This window comes from Lygodium microphyllum, chromosome 18 (assembly GCF_053477565.2).
Source record: "Lygodium microphyllum isolate KBCC chromosome 18, Lygodium_microphyllum_v1.1.10, whole genome shotgun sequence".
Lineage (NCBI taxonomy): Eukaryota > Viridiplantae > Streptophyta > Polypodiopsida > Schizaeales > Lygodiaceae > Lygodium > Lygodium microphyllum.
In genome coordinates, this window is record NC_141152.1 from 42,878,048 (window position 1) to 42,900,688 (window position 22,641).

Sequence of the window (22,641 nt, forward strand, 5' to 3'; positions counted from 1 at the left end):
TTTGCCAAAATTGTGATCAAATGTATTTTAAACAATACCCTATGCTTTTTGACCCGCTTTGTCTTGTAATGAGCCAACCCCCTTATGACATTTGTAAAGGTTGTTCCACTTTTAATAAATAGTGTCCACCAGCATGTGCAAAACCAAAGATGACCATTGTCTCTTTTAAATTTACACTAGGCGCTCCGCGCCTAGACTCGTGCGGGCGCGATTTTCGCGGCGAGGGCGGGTGCTGGATGCGTGGCACCCGCCCCCGCGTTTCTTTGTGGGGAGGTGGCACCCACCCCCACCTCCCCTTAACTAATAGTAAAGATTCGTGCAGACTAGTATGAATCCAGCCTTATGTGGCTTACTGGCTTTGGGAGGGAAATAAAACTGAAATTATATTGGTATTAAAATTAATTAAAGAAAGTACACAATAATATTCGCGCGCAAAAAACAAAATTTCTTAAAAAATAGACATTTGTCGGGCGGCTAGCAACGTGGATAGTATAAAAGCGCGCGCTCTTGCCAGCGTGGAATATTGATCCACACACACTCTCTCTCTGTGTCTGTCTGTCTGTCTCTCTCTCTCACATTCATCATATTTATGCATCGAGCTTCCCTGCCATATCTCGCGTCTCTCTGTCCAGCCTCCATCGATATCACACAAGAAAAATCACAGGCACGATGCTCCTGAGGCGTCTCCACCGCAAACATGCGGTCCTGGCTTTGCTTCAGCAAAAAAAATCATCATCATCGTCGTCGTCGTCTTCGTCATCACCACCATTAGCAGCAGCAGTAGCATCATCGTCGTCGCCTTCGCGACAGCGGCTATTGCTGTGTCCATCGCGGTCACCTGCCCGCTGGAAGATCGGAATTTCCAACAAACAGAACGCAGATGGAATATATTCTCACAAGAACCGGACCGCTTGGCGCTTCTCGCATTCAGAGACATCTTCCTGCATCTCGCACCCGGAGAATGTGCCTAAGGCTCTCCTCAGCAAGATTCTTATTGCCAACAGGGGCGAAATTGCATGCCGCATCATCAGAACTGCACGGAGACTAGGGATTCAGAGTGTGGCTGTCTACAGTGAGGCTGACAAGGATTCCCTTCATGTACAAATGGCAGATGAGGCTGTGTGCATCGGACCTGCGCCTGTTACATCTAGCTACCTTAATGCTGCTGCTATCGTGGATGCTGCGAAGCGGGTTGGAGCCCATGTAATGTCCCTTTTATTTTATCCACATTCTTGTTATACTTGAATAGAGCGGAATGTTTTTGGGACAATTAAGTAGGGTAAATTATGCGGATTTATTTGTCATTGCAATCTAAGAAATACATTATAACTTCCACAAATATGTTAGATAAAAGAGATGCACTGTGACCAATCGGCCTAACCAATTTAATTGTTGGCTAGTATAGTTAAATTTTTGAGCAAGAATTAATAATTAAATACTCTGAAAATTAAATTAATTGGGTTGAAAATTGCTATTAGAAGTTGCCACTTGGTAAAACCTTCCCATGCAAGTGAGGGAAAGGGTATATGAGGCTGGTGGAGCTTCATTTCAATCATTGGTAGTCATTGGTGATCAGCCAGGAGTCCATTGGAGGTAGTTGCAGCCCTTGTAGGTAGTCTGCAGACAGAGAGCAATTTTGTAGTCTTCATTGAGCAGGCCGTCTTTGTTAAGGATTGAAACCAACCTTTCCTCTTAGATAGGGTGATAATAAATTTGATAACCAGTAATTACAGCAAGCAATACATTCACAAAATTGAAATTAACACTTTCTACTTAATTTGGAGACAATTGACACCCAAATGTCCCCCAAACTAGCGCCTTTTGCAGTATTTCTTTAACTTGTATTCCATGAAACTTGTAGTACACGGAGATATTGACCAATCTCTCTACAAGTTTGGGAACAATGAGTTGTCACAAATGACCAATAGCATCAAGACCCAAATCGTCCCTTGGTTTGATAAATAAGTCGTCATTGATCATGCCAAGAACACTTGTACACAAGCTTTCTAATTGAAGATGGGCAAAACCACTTCAAATCTGCTGTAAATTTTGGAAAGTACAACAACTTCAATATGGAGGCATGCTTCATGAGATGGCAGAGAGATCCTAAATTCAGCAAAAGTTAGGGTTTTTGAAAGCAAATTCAATGCTATCCGCTTTAGATCTGCTAAGATAAGATGTGAACTTGATAGAGGACAGAGAGAGAATGACACCAAAGGCTAGAGAAGTGCCCCAAGTTGCTGTTGCTCGCAAATTGGAGTCCATACCAGTTGTCATCTGTTGTATTCAGCCTCTAGATTAGGTCACTTGCTGCCCCAAATCTTGCTGATGCTGTTTCCTATTGCTTGGGGGTCTCTTGGTGTGATCAACTAGAGGTTGGAGGAGTATCCCAAGCTGTTGTTGCTTGCAAATTCGAGTCCATACTAGTTGTCTGTCGTCAAAAGATGACGTACTAACGAGACAGTAGGGTTTGCAAGGAGGAACATGAAGAGAAGAGAGAAGAAACTTTGATGAATGGAATGATGAAGTTTTGAATCATGGAGTGAATGTGATACAAGGTAACAAGGGTGCCATAGCACAAGGAAGATGATGAAGATAGCCACGAACCACGAACCATAGTGTCCCCTTAAAAGGGGTGTGAGGGTACTGGAGAGGTTGGAGAGAAGAGGTGACGGATTGAATGAATTAGCCGTAAAACATAAGTGAGAGAGTGGCCTATAAATAGGCATAGTTAGTCTAGGGTGGCGCTCCTTTTGGGGCTGCAAACCTTGAACGCAAACCACAAATGCAAAACAGAGAAATGCAAAAAACGCAAACTGTGGGTGAAGGGTTTCTTAACACCCCCTCTTAGGCCCAAAAAAGGGGAACACGAGGAGTGTGAGGTAGAGATGTAATACTACATGTTGAAAAATGCTCATGCAGCAGGTGCCACTTGGATAGTGTCCCTCGTGGGAAAATTATTCACTTGCCCAAGCGCCCTATTACAAAGATGATGAAAACATGCAATGCATAGGAGGAATGTCGGACTTTGTGTGGTGTTGAGAACCATAAGGATATGCTTGTACTCGGTCTCGGGAGTTGGCTCCATGCTGACCAAGTGACCAAGGCAAGAAGAAGAGGAGGAAGATGTAGAGGATCCCTAAGATCCAAGGTTTCCACTTGAAAGGTAACCTGCAATAAAGAATAATAGATAGAGTGAACTAGAGAATCCGAAACTCAACCTTGGGAGAGAATGTGAGTGTGTGCAACGGAAGAAGAAACACGAACACAGAGGAAGAGAGAGAGAGAGAAAGCAAAAAAACGAAGGAAGAAAATCTGCATTGATTGAAATGAATGCTAAATATAAAACTGTGGCTGATCAGTCCCTGCACACAACCCGGAGCCCTCAGTGAGGGCACCAGATTAGGCTGGAAACAATGGCAGCACCAATGCCGGAGTGGGAAGGGAGGGAGAGTGTGCTGAAATTTGCAAGATAAAATGTATGGGACTAATGGGGGGGCTACTATATATAGGGGGGGCTACTATATATAGCCCCCCAGCCTCAAAATTGGCCGACTGGCCTAAAATTGGCCAACCTGTCCATAAAATGGGCTGACTACCTACATTAGGAGAGCTGACCAACTGGCCAAGACAAGCTAACTGTAACCGGCCTGTTCACTGGGAAGGGCAGTAGTGTACAACCAAAATAAATAAATGCTTTCACCCAATTTAACAGTCGCCCACTTTACCTGAACTTAAAGACATAGTATCAAGAAGAAAAACAGGAAGCTAAAATGCTCCCGTTGCAACACAGACACCCTGTTGGTCCCTAAGTTAGGTGCCCCTTGCGGTGTTTCTTTATTTTTAAAAAGAGAGAGAGTACAATGGGCTGTCTTTCACCTATTCTGGGTGAAATTTGGCAGCATAACAGTACAATTACTGACCCAAAACAAGTTGACCAGGAGGGGAAACTCTGCCCAAGTCTGAAACTTCTGGTTGGAGTGTAGATTTGACCATTTCAGTCTGCTGTAATTACTGGTTCAGACCTGTTTTGAGACCTGTTTACAACACATATTGTTCCCTGCATTGTTCTGCCCACTGTAATTACTGGTTCAGACCTGTTCTGACACCTGTTTTCAGCTCATATTGTTCCCTGCACTGTCCTGCATCATTTGGGCCAAGTACCCCTTGATTCTGACATCAATTGGGCTCTGAATTAACCTCTGGACAGTCCAAAAACAGTACTGATTCAGTGCTGTTTCAGACACTTGCTTGGTGAGGTTACCACCCTCACCTTTCCCTGCTGGGACAACATACAACTGCTCCTGTTCCTGGAGAAAGGAGGCTCTTGCCTCATGCAAAAACAGCATATTCCCACACAGCTGTACTTGAATCAGAAGAAAGGCCCTTGATTCTGCAGTATAACTATACTGTCAGGGAGAGAGAGAGAGAATAGGAAGCAAGCCCAGTCCTCTGTGCATCATAGACAAGGTAGGCCAGCTCTCAAGAGCCCTCCATCTGCAGCAATCCATCTCCCTTTCACAAAATGAGCCCCCCATGCATTGAAACTCGTTTTTGTGCTGCCCTCTCTCTCTCTTTTGGGAATTTATGCCCAAATTGTGACACATGGCATACATGTAACAATTTTCCTGTTTAAACATTTCGGTCTAAAATTCTCCATCCTCGGTTCAAAATTTAACCTGGGCACAAACTAGAGGATTAATCCTCATACAAAAACGAAGATAATGACGCGAACAGATTCTGGGGTCCAAAAATAGTAACTCCCTAAAATTTAGGAGTTGCTTCCATTGCATCCCCACTAGTCTTCTGACCATCTTTGCAGACTATGGCTACATCCAAATCTATAATGTAGCTCAACTGAAAGTGAATTTCCACTGATGACCCCACATGGACTAATCTCTTGAAGATTTGTCCATCTTCACTTTGAACTAGTCTCTTCCAGGCTAGTTCTTCAACACACTTGTCCATATACACTTTCACAAGTCTCTTCCAGGCTTGTCAATCTACAGTCCCATCAGTCTCTTCCAGACTTATACTGGACCTTAACTGTCCAGTCTTGACTTACTAGACATTCCTGTCCGTTTCACAAACTGGCCATGCAACTTAGGCGTTTAGATTTCAAGAGGGATCCTTCCAAAAAGAAAAACCAAATAAAATATGTAATAAAGAAATCAGTAAAAAGGTAATAGTTGTCACAGTCTTGTGAACTAACACCCCCTCTCAGATCTTGGGAGAGTTTGAAGGTCTAACATCCGCATGCGATGAAGCAAAGAAGCCCGAGGCAAAGGCTTCGTGAAGAGATCAGCCGCATTGTCCGCCGTGGGACAGTAGGTCACCGCCAGCTCCGAAGCCACGATCTGCTCTCGAACATAGTGGTACTGAACCTCAACGTGCTTCGTGCGAGCATGAAACACTGGGTTCTTCGCCAGAGCAAGAGTACTCTGGTAGTCCACACGCAGCTCCGTAGGTCCTGTTTGTGAGAAGCCAATCTCCGCCATCATACGACGGAGCCAAACTGCATCCATAGCGGTCGAACATAAGGCCTGATACTAAGCCTCTGTAGAAGAAAGTGCCGCAGTAGGCTGCTTCTTGCTGCTCCAAGAGATAGCACTGGATCCAAGGGTGAAAGCATAATCTGTAGTGGATCGTCTCAAATCCACATCACCTGCCTAATTAGAATCACTCCATCCAGAAAGAGTGGTCCCATCTCCATATATGATTTTGAAGAATCGAGTTCCGTGTAAATACCAAAGGACACATAAAGCTGCTTGCCGATGATCTTGTGCAAAACCCTTGGCAACAAGCCCAGCTTTATGCTTGTCCAAGGAACCATCAGTAAGATACTTGGTCTTAAAAACCCATTTCATGTCTACCACCTTCCGTTTCATGGGACGCGGTACAAGCTCCCAAGTTTGATTTTACTCGAGGGAATTGAGCTCTGCTTGCATAGCTTGTCTTCAAACATCCTGTGCAAGAGCCTTCTCAATTGTGGAAGGCTCAGAAGCCTGAAGAATCTGACATAAGAGCATAGGTCACACAAAGTGAACTATCCCACTGCGCCTGTAATCGGGCTGATCTGCGTGGACTTGTAGAAGAAGCAAGAAAGTGAGTAACATTTGAATCTTGCATAAGCCGGCAATACCACAAAGGAATCCTAAGAGACTCCCCCTACTACGAGGGAGACCGAGTAGCCTCTGGAACTTGCAAAGCACTTGTCTAAGAAAGGGACTCCCCCTCACCAGGGGAAGGTAGATTCTCCTCATTTGAAGAAGGCTCCCTTTCGGACGGTGGTGGATCCCTTGAAGACTCTTGAAGGGAGGCGGAAGGGTTAGAAGTACTCGATGAAGGAGTAATATCCGCCATAGGGGGAGGCAAAGCCGAAGTAGGAGGGGTGCGAAGAGGCATCTTGGAAGGAAGAGAAGGGAGAGAAGGTGGGGGAGGGTCCGTTGATGACGAAGAAGCACCTGTAAGAGAACCATCAATCGGATCCTTGGAGGTTGAATCCTCATCGAAGATCACCTCCCTGCTCACCTCAATCTTTTGTGTCGTCAGGTTGTAGAGCCGATATCCCTTCGTGGTCGTGCTATAGTATACGAAGATAAGCTGTCTCAACTTAGAGTCAAGCTTTGTCTTCCTCTTCTTCTTGTCCACATGGATAAAAGCATCACATCCAAAGATGCGAAAGTGAGACACGGAAGGCTTCCTCCCAAAGAAAGCCTTAAAGGGAGTCATGTCGTGCAATGCCGAAGTCGGAGAGCGGTTGTGAATATGCACCGCTGTAGCCATTGCCTCACCCCAAAGGGAATGAGGAAGACTCCTATGCTCTAGCATGGATCGGGCCATCTCCATGGTCCGATTCACACGCTTCACCACACCATTCTCTGATGGTGTGTTCGGATGGGAATACTCCACCCAAATGCTGTGATCCTTGCAAAACTGAGAGAAAAGGTGAGAAGTGAACTCACCACCATGATCAGCTCGAATGCCATGAACATTGAAAGGAGTCTGTGTCTCCACAAACACCTTTCAGTCGTAAAAATGGGAGTACGCCTTACTCTTGTACTCCAAGAAATAAGGCCACACATAACGACTAAAGTTGTCCACAATCAGCATCAGATACTTGGCCTTCCCAAGGAAGGCCATGCCCATAGGTCCGCAAACGTCAGTGTGAACCAACTCGAGCGGGGAAGAAGCCCTCCAGGAAGCAACCTGTGGATGAGGCTGCCTATGTTGCTTGCCCCTCAAGCAGCTGGGGCATAAAGTGTGAAGAGGAGGGAAATCTGGAAGTCCCTCCACCATCTTCCTTCTGGAAGCCCTCCAAATCGCATCAATGTTCAGATGCCCGTAACGAGCATGCCAAAGCAGCCCAAGCTCGTGGGAAGACCTTGCAGTCAAGGTTGTGAGCTTGTAGAGCCCACCCTCCTATGGACCTGTCCAAAGAGCATCATCGGTAGAAGCATCCTCCACTGTGACTACATCTTGGGTAAAAATGACTCGGGTACCTAGCTGAGTAAGACGATGCACAGACAATAGGTTAAAACCCAAATTAGGTATATAAAGAACTTTGGCAGAAGAAGACTGCTTGTCTGAAAACAGAGGTAAAGTCCCCATGCCTCAAACAGGAGCTGTAGAGTTGTCACCAATGGTGATAGTGCCCCCTCTCGAACGAATGTCCTAAGGCCAATCCTTCCTGAATGTCATATGAGAAGAGGCTTCGCTGTCCACGAGCCAAGGCTTCTCCTCAGTGGTAGAAGCTAGGGTTGTATCCTTCTCAACAAAGACATGCACAAAAGCAGACTTTGTCGTGGTTGGGGCTGGCTTTGAGTCTTTCTCCTTGGGCTTCAGATGGGGGTACTTTTGCCAACACTTCTCCTCGGGATGAGTGCCCTTTCCACAATGTGGGCACTTGGGCTGCTTCTCCTTCGCATCCTTCGTGTCCTCTTTCTTGTCCTTGGCCTTCTCCTTCTGTTGCTTCTTCTTCTTACCTCTGCTGGTACCTACAATAAAAGCCTTGGTGGAGCCAGTGGCACCCACCTCTTTGAGACGCTCGTCATGCTCCAAGACAAGCGGGAAAGTTTCTCCCATAGGAGTTTCTTGCGGGCCCTCCAGGTGATGAGGGTGGTATAGAAAACATCAAAACGAGGTGATGGTAGTTGAGCCAAGAGACTCATTGCCATATCCTTGGAAGAGATCATCCGACCAAGAGAGGCTAGCTTGCCTCACATATCCTCCATCTTCGTGATGTGCTCCTTCATGGAAGAAGAATCATCAAGACTGAGCATTCACAATTTCTTCTCCAAAGAGATCTTGTGGGCGAACATCTTATGCTGGTACAAAGACACAAGCTTCTTCCACATTTTTGCCGCGATCATGGAAGAAGAATCATCAAGAGAGGCTAGCTCGCCTCACATATCCTCCATCTTCGTGATGTGCTCCTTCATGGAAGAAGAATCGTCAAGACTGAGCATTCACAATTTCTTCTCCAGAGAGATCTTGTGGGCGAACATCTTATGCTGGTACAAAGACACAAGCTTCTTCCATACTTCTGCCGCGATCTTCAACCTGTGAACATGAATAAGAACAGAGTCATGAAGACTCATAAAGAGAAAGGAACGGGCTCGAGATTTGAGCCGATCCCACAAGGCTGCACGGTCTATAGAGACCCTATTAGAAGAATCCACTGGGGGACGATCGATGGGTGAAGAAACAAGCTCCCATAGGTCAAATGTGTCGAGGATGCACTCCACTTTGCATGACCAGAGGGAGAAGTTGGAACCATCCAACTTATCTTCTTTCAAAAAGGAAGGGAGTATGGGCACCTAAATCGAGGGAATCAAGGAAGACACATGGACATCTGAAGCAGTCTTCGCCGATGGAACCTTCACGGTAGATGGGAACCTTTGAGATGCATGGACTGAAGAAGGATGGGTATGAGGAGACACCTCTCGTCGTCGATCATGAAACTCCTGATAATCTTGTCTCTGCTCAGAGGAATGAATCCTCTAAGTCATCAAAGCCTGAAAACTGGTAAGACATCTTCCAAATTTGCAAACACCAAACAAAGGTTGCTAATGATGAGATATAACCACCAAAAGGGATCACCAGTTACCGGTCAAACCGCCAAACACAAAAAACAGAGGTCGCCCAGCACCAGAAGTTGTAAACGCAACTGTTGATGATGCAAACACTTGAGGAGCAGTTGCCAGACACCAAAACGTAGGATGATATGCAGGCGCCAGCAAGAAAAGGGTCGTCAGTGGTTGAGAACACCGCCAGAATAGCAAAACCCCAATAGGAGTGTTGCCCAGCTGTAGAGTCTCCTCTTTGCTAGAAACGCAAATAGGAAGGAGAGGATGGTGATGTGGCAGTCACAGAAGGGGTCGCATGCAGCAAACACAATGTGGGAGACCTTCAGGGATGGCTACCTTGCTGATGGTGAGGGTATGGCAGCAGCAGAAGAAGGGGATGGTGTCTCTCTATGGAAGCTCTCCTCTGTGCTCTTAGTTAGGTGATGATACCATGTGAGAGTGCGCAAAGGAAGAAAAAACATGAACACACAGAGAGAGAAAGAAAGAAAGAAAGAAAGAAAGTTATATTAACGTCTACAACAGGCCAAGTTGGCCTATGAGACCAAAATGTTGCATACAAATGTTTGGGAGATTTCAAAAGTCCCAGTGAAGCTAACATTTATGCTATGTTGAACTAAATTGAGTAGGTACAAAATGATATCTGGACTAGATACAATCTAGAGGTACTCCTGGTGCGGTGTGGAATTGCTCCTGGGGTGTTCATCCTAAGATGTCCCGCATGGGTCGGTCTAGCATGGAGAGGCTAAAGCGGCGGGGCAGGGCCCTCCGATGGCGGCGTAGTATCCCTTGTATCTTCGACCAGTGTCTTTTGCGGGGACGGGGGCCGGCGGGTCGTTGTTGCCGGGCTTTACCTCTCGCTGTGGCTATTTCTAAGGTGGTCCCCGGGGGCCGGGAGGCCGGTTGGGTTGGTGGGGCCTCGGTGGTGGGGAGGGTAGCTGGTATTTGGTAGAAGTCGTTGAGTGTGCGTTGGTTGGTGGCTCCTTGTCTTTGCTCCGTGGTTCGTAGGAGGTGGTCTCTGTGGTGTCGTATTTCCAGTAGAAAGAGCCCCAGGCATCTCTGGTCTTCGAATTCCATCACCTTGGAGAGTGGTCCGAATCCTTCGCTGAATAGGTAGTGGAAGCGTCCCTGGATTTCATAGTACACTGGGCATCTACAGATATAGTGTTCCTCGGTCTCTGGCTCGAGATGGCAGAGTTGACAGATTCGGTCTTCAGGGGGGAGGGGGTTGGCCCCGTATCTGCCCGTTTCGACCGTAGTTGGTGTGAGGACGTGCGGATCTGTCCGATGGCACTTCTGACCCCGTGAGACAGGTATGTGTCCATGTAGCTTGGGCGGGTGATGAAGCCATCCGGGGAGATATGCAGGAAGTGTTCTCGGTAGAAAGCCTTCTTGGTTCCTAGTTCCGATGTGGGGGTCACCCATGTCCTGGCGGTGTCTGTTTGGATGATATCCATTCTGGTGATGCGATTTACCTCCTCTCGGCTGAGCTCCAGGTGTGGGCAGTCTAGGCTGTATTATAGTGGGGGAGGTGGTCCATGTGCAGGCCATGGAGCCGTAGCCAGGTCTCTGTTCGGGCATACCAGCACTCAGTGTCCCCTTGTGTTGCTAGCTGTTTGGATGACTCCAGGGCGAGTCTAGGGTACCGGTGCCGGGGCAGGTCCCATATTCGGCGCAAGAAGGTCACGGTCTGGAAGAGGGCCTCAGCCACGAGGGGCGGTGCCCCCAGCTCTGCGCGGATGATCTCTTGTGGTACGGAGGGCTTGCTTCGAATCATCCGTGAGATCATAAGTATTAGGGGTCTCTCCATCTGGTCCCATCCCTCATAGGTGGCCTCCTCCTTAGGCAGTGGCTGATCTTGTGGGGCCCTCCGCGTGTGGTAGAGATTGGACCCCCATATGGGAGCCCCGTACAGGAGGGCTGGTGTGACCAAGGTGTCAAAAAGCTAGAGCTTTGTCCGGGGTTCCTGGAACTGTATGCGGGCACATTGGTTCTCCATTGACCCGAGGGTTGCATAGCCTCGGGTTAGTCTATCTTCCGCGGCTTTTCTCAGGGTAAATCTCGGTCCAGAGAATGTAATCCCCAGATAGACGTATCTTTGGACCACGTCCACGGTTTCTCCACCGTATGTGAAGGGGGGTACCGACCGTCGGAGCCATTGGGTTGACGTGTTGAACACCATGACCTTGGTTTTCCCTAGGTTCACAGTTAGGTCTTTGCCTTCTTGGTAGAAGGCCTGTAGTGCGTCCAGTTGGCGCTGCAGCCCTTCGGGTGTGCTGGAGATGAGGACTATGTCGTCCGCATATAGTAAGATAGGTATCAGTGTCCCTCCCAGGCTCCATCCCTCCTCGCCCAATCTATCTATGTACTCTGAGATCTCATCAATGTAGAGAGAGAGAGAGAGAGAGAGAGAGAGAGAGAGAGAGAGAGAGAGAGAGAGAGAGAGAGAGAGAATGGAGGAAGAAAATCTGCACTGATTGAAATGAATGCTAAATAAAAACTGTGGACTGATCAGTTCCTGCACGCAGCCCGGAGTGTCAGTGAGGGCACCAGATCAGGCTGGAAATAGTGGCAGCACCAATGTCGGAGCGGGAACGGAGGGAGAGTGTGCTGAAATCTGCAAGACAGAACGTGTGGGACTAATGGGGGGCTTGCTATATATAGCCCCCTAGCCTCAAAACTGGCCGATCTGGCCTAAAACTGACCGATCGGCCTAAAACTGGCCGACCTGCCTACACCCAGGAGCTGACCGATTGGCCAAGACAGGCTAATAGAGAAGCCACTAGCTCCGTGCATCCATGTAAGAAGGAATACGAAGGTCTCGTCACCAAGTTGCAGTTGAACCTCCAAGGTCCCGATCTAGGTAGATTCTTGAGATCCTGGGTATCAATAGGTGAGATGATAGCTGGAAGGAAGCCATCCCATCCAAGGGTAGAAGAAGAAGGTAAAAGGCCTCTTCCAAGGTGTGCGGAGGATTGAATGGTGGGTGGGAATCCCCTTTGTAACTGGAGGAATAGGAGCCCCCTCTAAAGTCGCAATAGATGTAGATGTCCCCTCGGAGGGCAAAGAAAGATCATCCCCCTATGAATCACATTTTAGCTGGAGATCCTTTCTTGCATTTGTCACTTGGCAGCTTGTTTCCTTCGTTTTTGGTTAGGCATTTATTGATAGGGGCGGGACAGATTTTATGAGGCAGACGGGCAGCATGTAATCCAATGCATTTCGTTTTTCTAGGCATTTATACTGGTTTGACCTGCATGCATAAATGCAGGTTGGCCAATTCCAACATTTTCATCTATTTATAGCTGCTTGCCCTCCATTGTCAATCATTGAGATGAATTAATGCAGTTCATGACAGCCCTCCTCACTTTCACGTCTTCTCCTGCTTCTGTTTGGTGCCCTCACTAACGCTTTGAGCTACATGTAGGGGCTGACTAAGACAGCCTTGTATCATTCAGATTTCTATGAGTTTGTTCCCTTAGTTCATTGTGTTTCTTTTGTCTCCTTCTCTTTCACTCTGTGTTCATTGTTCCTTTCTGCTGTGCACTCACTCACCTAGGGTTGGGAATTTCTTTCTTCCTTTGAGATCTCAAGTCAAATGCTCTTTAGGGACACTTTTGTTCGAGACAATGTGTGTTTCCCATAGTTCTGTTATGGAAAAGTCATCACTTGTAAGTGTAGTTATGCATGGAAATTGTGCACAATAGGTTCAGTTGAAGATTTCTCCATGAATTAGAGCCAAATTGCTGGCTTTGTTTTTTAGGTTTTGCAAACTGAAGTTTGCACGTGGACATAAAATAGTCTAAACTTGGTAGGAGTCTACTGATGAAGGCAACAGTCTTGTGGATTAGTTGTAGTTGAGAAACCATTGAAAAACTAGCCTGTTGTAACTAATTCAGAACTTTCTTTTATAATCTAAACAAATACCGAAAGGGGCACCAGGCATTGGGATCAACATGTGTCGTGTGGTGCAAGAGCACTCTACCTCCAGTTGAGTGTGTTTTTAAGTTCCTGAATTTACCATTTTGCTGAACTAAGTGTTTGCATTATTGTGGTATACTGCCCTTTGCGTGTCGGAAGACTGGTTTTATGTCTAGGTAAATGGCAATTGTGATGATCGGCTAGGGGTCACCATGAGCCAAAGCAGTTAGTTTGTCAGTCCTTGTAACCCAATTGGAGGATCTAGAATTAATCCTCATTTAATTCCAGTGTAAGTGGGGTTCAAAGCCTTGTTGAGCTGTCTCATTTGCTTTCATGTAGCTTGCTGGCTGTTTGCTTGTGCATTTGCTGTCCAGTTTGTGGGCATAAGTTCACAGCAGTTTCATCCTGATTGTGAGTAATGCATTCTATGATCAAATAGCAATCCTTCTGATCAGCTAGCAGTGTACTGCTGTTTTTGTCAATATGGGTGCTGGTAAGGTTGTGTATGGCTGTTGAATAGTCTTCCTGTGTGGATCAGCCTTTGTGTGGTTTTTTGTTGCCGAATTCTGTGCCAAACTACTGCGTTTTGACATTTGCTGGCCACTCTTTGGTGTGATGCTACCCACTTCTCTTGCCTGCTTATGACTTGGCATTTGTTGTCTCTCGAGTCACCTCACCTGGACAGGCTGTTTTAGTTGTACAAATTCAAAAAGTCAAGAAAATCACTTACTCCTGCAAGGGATGCGAAGGCGTCTTTAATGCCTTTGGGACTCTCTGCAATGCTTGAGTACTCTCTTTCAACCCTACACAACCAGTAGATTATTGTAAAATAATTTGAAAGTATAAAGTTTAACAGCTAACCAGAGAGGTCCACATTGCCATCTGAGCTTCCATGTGTGACAGGATCTGCCATTCAAGAAAAAAAAATTGAAAATAGAATAGCTTGTCCGAAAATAGCAAATCTATCCTATAAAAGATAACAAAGGAAGCAAAACTTGCAAAACGAAATCCCTGTAATATGCCAGACCCTTTCAGGATGGCACGTGGTCCTCCACTCCTTACTTCCTCATCTCTAGTTTTGCCTTAATCCAATCTTGGATGCATTGTTATTGCTTCCTCCCACCTTACTATTTAACCTCCCACCTCAATATATAGATGAACTTGCCCACATCCACATCATGGGACCTGCCACTTGCCCTTGCCAACTACATGTCTTCAACAACCTCTCTAGACCCACACCTCGTGGATTGGAAGCTGCATTGTGTTGCTTGCTTGTAAGAGGACATGGCTATGGTGCAGGACTCATACAGGGTTTCCAATGGGGTTCTACCCATCCCATGCTCAATTGGTAGGGGATCATTGGCAACACAAGGTGACACATTTGGAAGCTTGGTGCCATTTTGTGTTTGGAACAAGAAATGGTGACTGTTGTTTTGGTTGAGCTTCAGAGATTCAGTGTACACCACTTATGAGGACATCGAGATCATTGGCAGGGGGGACTTGGCCACTTGCAAGAGATCAGATGCCTCGTCCTTCACATAGGTGGAGGCACACCTGTTCTTCATGTGGTGTGATGACAGCACCCCCTGGATTTACATCCCCCAACACCTCCCTACCCCCCTTTTCATGGTTCCTTGCCCTGGATGGCCTTTAGAAGCCTTGTATTTTATTTTTCCTTCAGCACTGCTGGAGAGCCTTTTTCTTTAGGTTAGCTGCAACTTTAAGCAGTGCCTTGATACACATCGCATTGCTGTTGTGATATTATATGACAGTGGGAGGCAGGGGGGGAGATCACTTGTATGTGTTATGTGTTTTCGATGCATCTTCATGATTCAGCTGTGAAAGTATTTAACAAAATCCCTCTTAATTCTGGTGTTGCCATTGCATATGCAGGCTGTGCATCCTGGGTATGGATTTTTGTCTGAAAATGCACAATTTGCTGAGCTATGCAAAGAAGCAGGCATCACATTCATTGGACCACCTACAAATGCTATCCAGGTGATGGGTGACAAAAGGTACACTGTACGCTGCTTTTTCTGCGAAACTGGTCTTTACTACTGTGATCTCAAGTGTATACTCTTTCAGTCTTATAGTGGCATGTCCTATTCTGGAAAGGTGATGCAGTGAGTCGAAGAGCCTTATGAGTGCAGCAGGTGTACCAGTGGTTCCAGGTTATCATGGAGAAACACAAGATGCTGAGTTCCTTAAGTCAGAAGCAGATAAAATTGGTTATCCTGTAATCATTAAGGCCACTCAGGGTGGTGGAGGGAAGGTAAAGCTACAATAACTTCACCTGCTTGATTGCTTTGAATGACATGGGTAATGGTAACATGATGGTTGTGTATGTGTAGATGAAGTGTACGGTGACTGATGCGCTGTGTGGGCATGTGCTTTTTCTAACTAATTGGTTCATGTTCCCTCAAACTTGTGTGCAGGGTATGAAGATTGTCTCGCACTCAGATGACTTTTTGGAGAGCCTTTATTCTGCTCAGCGTGAAGCTCTGGCATCATTTGGGAATAAACGTGTTCTTATTGAGAAGTATATTGCAGAACCGCGTCACATTGAAGTCCAGGTTTAGCTCTTTATGGTTCTTTATTCTGTTAAATGCACCAATTATGGTCAAAGGTCACTTTTAACTTAATAGACTCAATAATGCTAAACTGTAATGTAGCTTATTGCCTTGTGCATTATTATTTACTTCACCTGCATCTAACGTTATCTGTGATATACTGTTCTCACCATGCATTACTATTGTAAGCCATAAACAACTATTAAAAAAGGCATCAGGCACTTCAAGTAGAAAATGGTTAGTAGTTATGAGAAATTGTGCTTAGAGTTGAGTTGCGATTAAATGAAATGGACTTTTGCAGGTTTTTGGAGACCAGCACGGCAATGTTGTGCACCTTTTTGAAAGAGATTGTAGTGTGCAGAGGCGACATCAAAAAATTATAGAGGAAGCTCCTGCAGTATGTGGTTATTTGTTTGCAAATGATTATGTGTTACAAAAAGCTTTGGCTATGAATTGCAGAAAACTTGTGTGATATACGTTTTTCACAATTGTAATTGGTGCTTGTCATACAGCCTAGGATAACAGAGAGTTTTCGCCGCCATATTGGACAGGCAGCAGTAAATGCAGCTAAGGTGTGTTTCCTACCATACCATACTTGAATGTGCTTACATAAATTCAGGAATTTTCATTTTATTGGAGGATTATTTTTGAGAGTAGAAGTAGGGGTCTTGTCTTAAGAGTTGAGTATAGCCTTTTTATTCTGTAAATATATATTGTGAATAAAGCCTTATGTGGTTTTTTTCATTCTTAATGGATGGATGTAGACAGTGCTCATAATGAGTAGGCATCTTCATAACTTGCCATCATGATTAGAGTGTGAAGCTGAGGCCATTAAAATGAGGGTCTATAATGTGATGGTGGGATTTCATGATTGACTTAGATTCCTTTCCTTTGAAATGTCACACTCAATGGATGTTTTACCCTCTATGTAACTATACTCATATGACGACATTGATTATTTAGATGTCCATCTCACCCTTCTACTGTCTGTATTAAAAAAGGCTGTTGGCTACTACAATGCTGGAACTGTGGAGTTTATTGTTGATTCTTTGTCAGAGGAGTTCTTTTTTATGGAAATGAATACTCGCCTTCAGGTATATTCTGATATTTTTTGTGTACCCTGAGGGATAGTGTTTTGTTCGTCTTACAGAAAGTACCCAGGATCCTTACTTCCTCTGCATTGGATTGTAGGTTGAACATCCTGTGACTGAAATGGTTACAAACCAAGATCTGGTAGAATGGCAGATCCGTATTGCCAGTGGAGAACCGCTACCCTATGATCAAAATTCATTATCTGTCTCAGGTGAGGTTTGTTTGCTGACCTCAAATATTGTAAGAAAGCTTTAACTTACGAAGTTTCAGTCATCATATCAATGATATATTTCTAAGCTTTTAAAATTGTTCATTCTGAAAAGTCCGGAAGACTTTTTCTTGATATAGGGCATGCATTTGAGGCACGAATATATGCAGAGAATATTGACAGTGGTTTTTTGCCTGCGGCTGGGGTATTGCATCATTATCATCCACCTGACTGCTCTCCCACAGGTGTTTTACTCAACCATGTTTGAATGCCCTAAGTTATTCTCAACAGTTCTCAGTTTAACTTGGCAGAAGTTTGGACAGTGAGAGTAGAGACTGGGGTTCAGCAAGGAGACGAGGTAACAATACACTATGATCCTATGATTGCTAAGCTGGTTGTTTGGGGTCATAATCGTTCTTCAGCATTACTCAAACTTCAAGATTGTCTATCAAAGTTCCAGGTATGCTTTTAATCTTACCAATATAATCAATGCGTAAATTTTTTTCCTGACCCATGAATACACCATTGACTGAGACTAACACTTACATTTCTGGTAAGGTTTCTGGAATACCTACAAACATCAGTTTCTTGAAGACACTTGCACAGCATCCTGCATTTTCAGCAGGACAAGTCGGGACACATTTCATTGAACATTACAGAGAGTCTCTCTTGGCTCCATTTACACCTGAACAGAGATCAAGAAACATAAAAACTGGTGCAGCTATCGCTGCTGCTTGTGTTTGCATAAAGGATACATGGAGAGCATCTCAAGGGTCTTTTGGTAAGAATTGCACAATTTCTGTACTTATTGTGCCAAGATGAAGCTAGTGTTTACTCTAAATCTTTGTGTTCGCAGATCCTAGAAATACTGCGGACTGGTCTTCATTGTCAGGGTTTCGCTTGAATCATGAATTTAAGCGTCAGATAGTATTTGAATTGAGACAGGAAGGAACCATAGAGTTAGTTGTAACATATTGCAGAGACGGCAGTTACATGGTAGAGGTAAGTACAAGGGAAACAAATTCTTAGGTTGTCTGCTTGTATTTTTCTGTCAAGTTAGAGTGCATGTTGATGATGGAAAAATGTGTTTCAGATGCAAGATAGTGAGCATTCAACATTTCTGGTGAAGTCAGATTGTCAACCAAGGAATTTCAATGGAGTCAAGCTAGTGGTTAATGGAATTTCACGTTCTGTTTCTGCTTCATTCTACAGAAAGGTGAGGTCTTCAGTGCACACTTCCATGCTGTGACTCACTTCCATTTTTCACTCTAGTTTGTCCTCTTGAATTTTATGTGAGTATTTTCTGTCTGTTTAATAATGTCAGGCCAGGTGAATTTGTCACCTGTTATGACATTTGTGATTTTTTGAGGCTTTATCGCAGCATGTGTGATTCTTGATCGGTAGTTTCTAAGTCGGACAGAGGCAGGCAATCCGCTGTTTCTTGCACTTGCTCATGTCTCAGGTCACGAGTGTGACATACAGATATTGCATGAGTAGTGTGGCTTGCAGAGTCACAGGACTTACCAGTGACTTGTGTGGTTTACCTGGCTCGCAAGAATTTCAGATTGCCTCACCATTCCTGCTAGGCCTGCACAGCCCCAGGACCGCTACCTGCTTTTGTCAATTTGGAGTTGCTCAGTTAGTTTGCCTACCATTAAGGGATAGTGGCAAACGGCTTTAGCTTTTAGTTCTATATATTGAGCTAAGTATGGTGGCTACATTGTAGTTACTGGAAATGCCCCAAAACACCACATTTTTACCATTTCACTGTTTCTGTTTTCTTTTCCGTTCCCATATCCGTTTCTGCCTTTCTCATCCCTTTAGTTACTGGAAACTCTCTGAAACTCCAAATTTTCGCTGTTCCTGTTTCTGTTTCTCCTTCTGTTTCCCCATTTCCCATAACTAAGGGCTACATGACTAGAGTCATGGAAATAGAAGACTGGTGAGTATCATGTTGATTTGAAAGGGTTGAAAAACTGTCATAACACTCAGAACTATCTAATCAATGTGATCAATCTGATTGCTCTGCATATGGGCGTCCTTGCTGGCAGTAGTCTGTTTTGGAAAAGTAACTCTGCAGCCATTTGGAATGGGAGTGACTTGATTGGACTGGACTTGAGGGCAGCTGCCTCATCCATGTCATCAGGCTCCACTTTGGTTCCCCTGTAAAGGCCAGTTGTCTCAGTTTGAGTGCTTGGTGATAGAGTGGGAGCCATAGCAGGCCAGGGCTTCCTCTGGTTTGTAGACCTGCCCTCTAATTTAGAGAGATGGTAAGATAGATGATGACTGCTACAGGTTGGCCAAACTGATACTTCTGCTGGCTTAGCATGCACATGATTTGGATATGCTAGCAGAGGATGAGGCAGGCAATATTCCCTAACAGTATGCACAGGATGATGGTAGGATAGAGCTTCACAGCAAGGGCAAAGGGTCATGCTGTCAAGTCTCAAAGGAGGAAAAAGAAAGGCAAAAAAAGGAGATTGACAGGAATGGCAGCAAGGGCAGAAAAATAAACAAACAGAGCTTTTGAAGGGGGGCGATTGACCAGCCTTCTGCTTAGTAGTAGCACAAAGTAATGCTTTTGGAGTGTGAGTCAAAGAATGATGAGATATAGATATAATCCCCACTGCAGGAACCCGTGCTCAAGGGGCCAGCTCAGTCTTCTAGCTGTGTGGCATTGACTCCAGTAGCCACTGCTACTCCTTCTGGATGCCCGGTGCTCATACAGACCTGTGATTTTTAATTGTTGTAGAATTTGGTATTAGCTTTGAAAACCAATTGTTTTGCCTGTTGTTCTATGCTCTCTTTCCAGGGCAAGAAGTGGGACATTGACGGCATGAATTAGAAAATGTTTATGCAGAGCACTACTTAACGAATAAAAGGCATCGGAAGTGGTCAATGCCAAACTGTATTAGGAAAGGAGATCTGGTTGTCTGTAGTTTGTTGATTTATTTCTAATATCCCTTGCTTTTGCAACTTATACCATCTCTTCCTCTATCTCATTCCTTGCAGATACTTAAGAGTAGTCAACATGTGTCCTTATTTCTGTGCTAGCACAAGGCAACCAAAGTGTCAAATGAGAGGCTTCTGGTGACTAAATTTGTTGGGAAATTCATTTTTCAAGAGACATGTAATCTTATTCAATGCTTGCAAGGAGACCTGACAGGAAAACAAAGTTATTGCATGACAACAAGACTTAAAAATCACTAAGAATTCTGTGGGTGGTGTTATCGAAGTTTATCTTTACATGAGTTGAGCATCATCCATCTATATCAAAGGCCTTATCTTCACTTGCATGGTTTTACAGGATGCTGTTGATCATGTTGATATTTGGTGTGATGGCAAACATCACGAGTTCTCTGTTTTTAAACATTTCTCTGCGACCCAAGGCCTAAGTGATGATCTATTGGGAACTCAAGTAGAGCAACGAAGACCAGCCAGCATTCCTGCTGGCAGTATTGTTGCTCCAATGGCTGGACGCTTGACAAAGGTACTTGTGAGCAATGGAGCAAAGGTGAAGAAAGGCGATCCTCTAGTTATCCTAGAAGCAATGAAAATGGAGGTACTTTCTAGCTCAGCTTCATGAACAATTCAGTTTAAAGTAGACTATTGGACTATCAACACCATCTTTGTTAAAAGTCTCTCATTTCATCAGCTGATGCACTCAGAGACCAGTATTTTTGTATGTGAAGAGATTAAATAGTCAGAGAACAGAAATTTTAAGTGCAAACCTTTACCAGCTATACCATTCAATAATCAAACATATTTCCTCTTGGAATTGGACCTGGAGAAAGTTATTTTCTGGTCTGTAGGTTCAATAAGTCTTTGTGCAAAATCTCAGTCAGATATCTCCAACTGGTTATACTCTTTTATCTGTTAGGTTGCAACCAGTTTTTGCAGGCCTTTCGTGTTACTTGCAACTTTTCAGTTAAAAAGCAAGTTTCAGTACAATCTGTGGCATTGCTTTCCTAACGTTCATAGAGAGTGGTGGTGAAAAGGGAAAATTGGGTATCTGAATTAAAGCTAGATCGGACCAGTAATTAGATTATTTATTATATAATATAATGTTAAACTAGGTCGGACCATCATTATGCTAGTGCTTGGCATTTTGCTGGTTCATGTTGTTTACGAGTTTGGGATAGCAAAGGGGCAAGTAGCCATATGGTTGTGTCAACCATGCACCTGAACAGGTTGAATTTACTACTTGAAGGCTTTGGAATATGCATGACAAAGCAATTTCAATCATGCTGTGTATAGAAGTCCCTTTCTTGCATAAACCTATTTAAACCATAGCATAATTGCTTAAAAAAGTCGGTCTACTATCAGGGTTTTTCTTTGACATCTCAACAATGTCCATAGATTTATGTTCACGTTCAAAAGACACACACTTCTTAATGCTGCTGAAGTTGTTTTGTTTGTCATGCAGCATGTTGTTCGGGCACCACAAGATGGGTGCATTGAAGGGCTGACATTGGAAGCTGGGCAGCACGTGAGGGACAACACAGTGCTAATGCTGGTTGGAGTCTCTGACATGTAAAAGTCTCCATTGTAAAGTAAGTACTTGTTCTTTGTGTATTTGGTAACCATGTGTTTCCTTTCCTTGATTACTTCTTAAACATGCCTTTTTGCTACAGGTGTATTGCAACTTTACCTGTGTATCATATACTCAACAACCAATTAACAATGATGACTTTTTGCTACAGGCGTATTGCAACTTTACCTGTGTATCATATACTCAACAATCAATTAACAATGATGACTTCCATCACTGTGACCCTTATGGACAGTGGAGGTCCAATGGTTTATGTGCAGCTCAACATGTCCAATTGTTTATATTGCAGCTGCCTCCATCATTAGAAGTTGGTATCATACCCTGTGTCTTTGATGCCTACAATTGTTTGCATCATGTAAATCGCCTTAATGCCGGCAATTGGTCACATTGTGTGAATATTCATTGCAGATGTTTATATCAAAATTTCCCAGATTGGGTTGTATAATCAATGCCATTTATTTAAGAACTCAAATATTCTGAAATTGCTGACTGTAGATTGTAGTTTGAAGTAATTGATAGTGGTTTTAGTTGTTTTGTTAAATGTGCTTTGCACCACTTTTGGTGAGAGGTAGCTAAAACGATCGAGAGGAGAAACCATTGAAAAATAAGAGTTTGTCAAAGTCCCATCAGTTGTGGAAAGCCAACATTTTTTGGTTTTCTTGCTGAGACTGATGGAATCCTCTCTCGTGTGGTTGTACATACTCTCACCATGTATAGAAATAGAAGGATGTGTGCTTGAAGGGATTGAGCCTTCTTACTCCCCGATTAGAGAAGGCATGACTTATCTAAAATATAAATGGCTAGTTTAGGACAACTCTTTTTGGCAGAATAAGAGTTTGAGATCCTTGTAAGGATTGAGCCATTTGCTCTCCGAATGGAAGAAGCTCTTCGTCTCAGAAATATACATGATAGAAAATGCCAAATTGGAACAAATTGGCTTGATGGATCAATGAGTGGATAGTATAATAATAATCTCTCTTCTTTTTTGCTTCATCTAAAACCCTATTAGAAAAAACATAAAAAGACTCATCTCAATCTTGAGTTGAGCTAAGTATGTTGAATACACCGAATGTTTGCTTGCTTGTGTGGAATAAAACACTTCATGTCATATTTTGCTTCTTGAAGTATTCAAAATTTGAGCATCATTCCACACCATAGTTAATTCCTCTTTTGAGCATAATTCGAGGTAGAAAAGTGGCTCGAAATCATGTA

At 44.2% G+C, this 22,641-nt stretch overlaps 1 protein-coding gene across 2 annotated transcripts; it reads left to right on the forward strand.

The window, feature by feature from the left end:
• The first annotated feature begins 539 nt into the window (after positions 1-539).
• On the forward strand, positions 540-21,901 carry MCCA (methylcrotonyl-CoA carboxylase alpha chain). Of its 2 annotated transcripts, none has more exons than XM_087698613.1 (16): positions 540-1,203; positions 14,901-15,022; positions 15,132-15,279; positions 15,443-15,580; positions 15,879-15,974; positions 16,090-16,149; positions 16,579-16,671; positions 16,769-16,880; positions 17,018-17,122; positions 17,201-17,337; positions 17,436-17,658; positions 17,734-17,879; positions 17,971-18,093; positions 20,185-20,439; positions 21,304-21,430; positions 21,512-21,901. In XM_087698613.1, exons 1-15 carry the CDS (start codon positions 670-672, stop codon positions 21,412-21,414), a joined length of 2,403 nt encoding a protein of 800 aa, XP_087554739.1. In that variant the 5' UTR covers positions 540-669; the 3' UTR covers positions 21,415-21,430; positions 21,512-21,901. The 2 variants fall into 2 exon arrangements, with proteins under 2 accessions (XP_087554739.1, XP_087554740.1); XM_087698614.1 differs by having other exon boundaries at positions 21,581-21,901.
• The last annotated feature ends 740 nt before the right edge of the window (positions 21,902-22,641 follow it).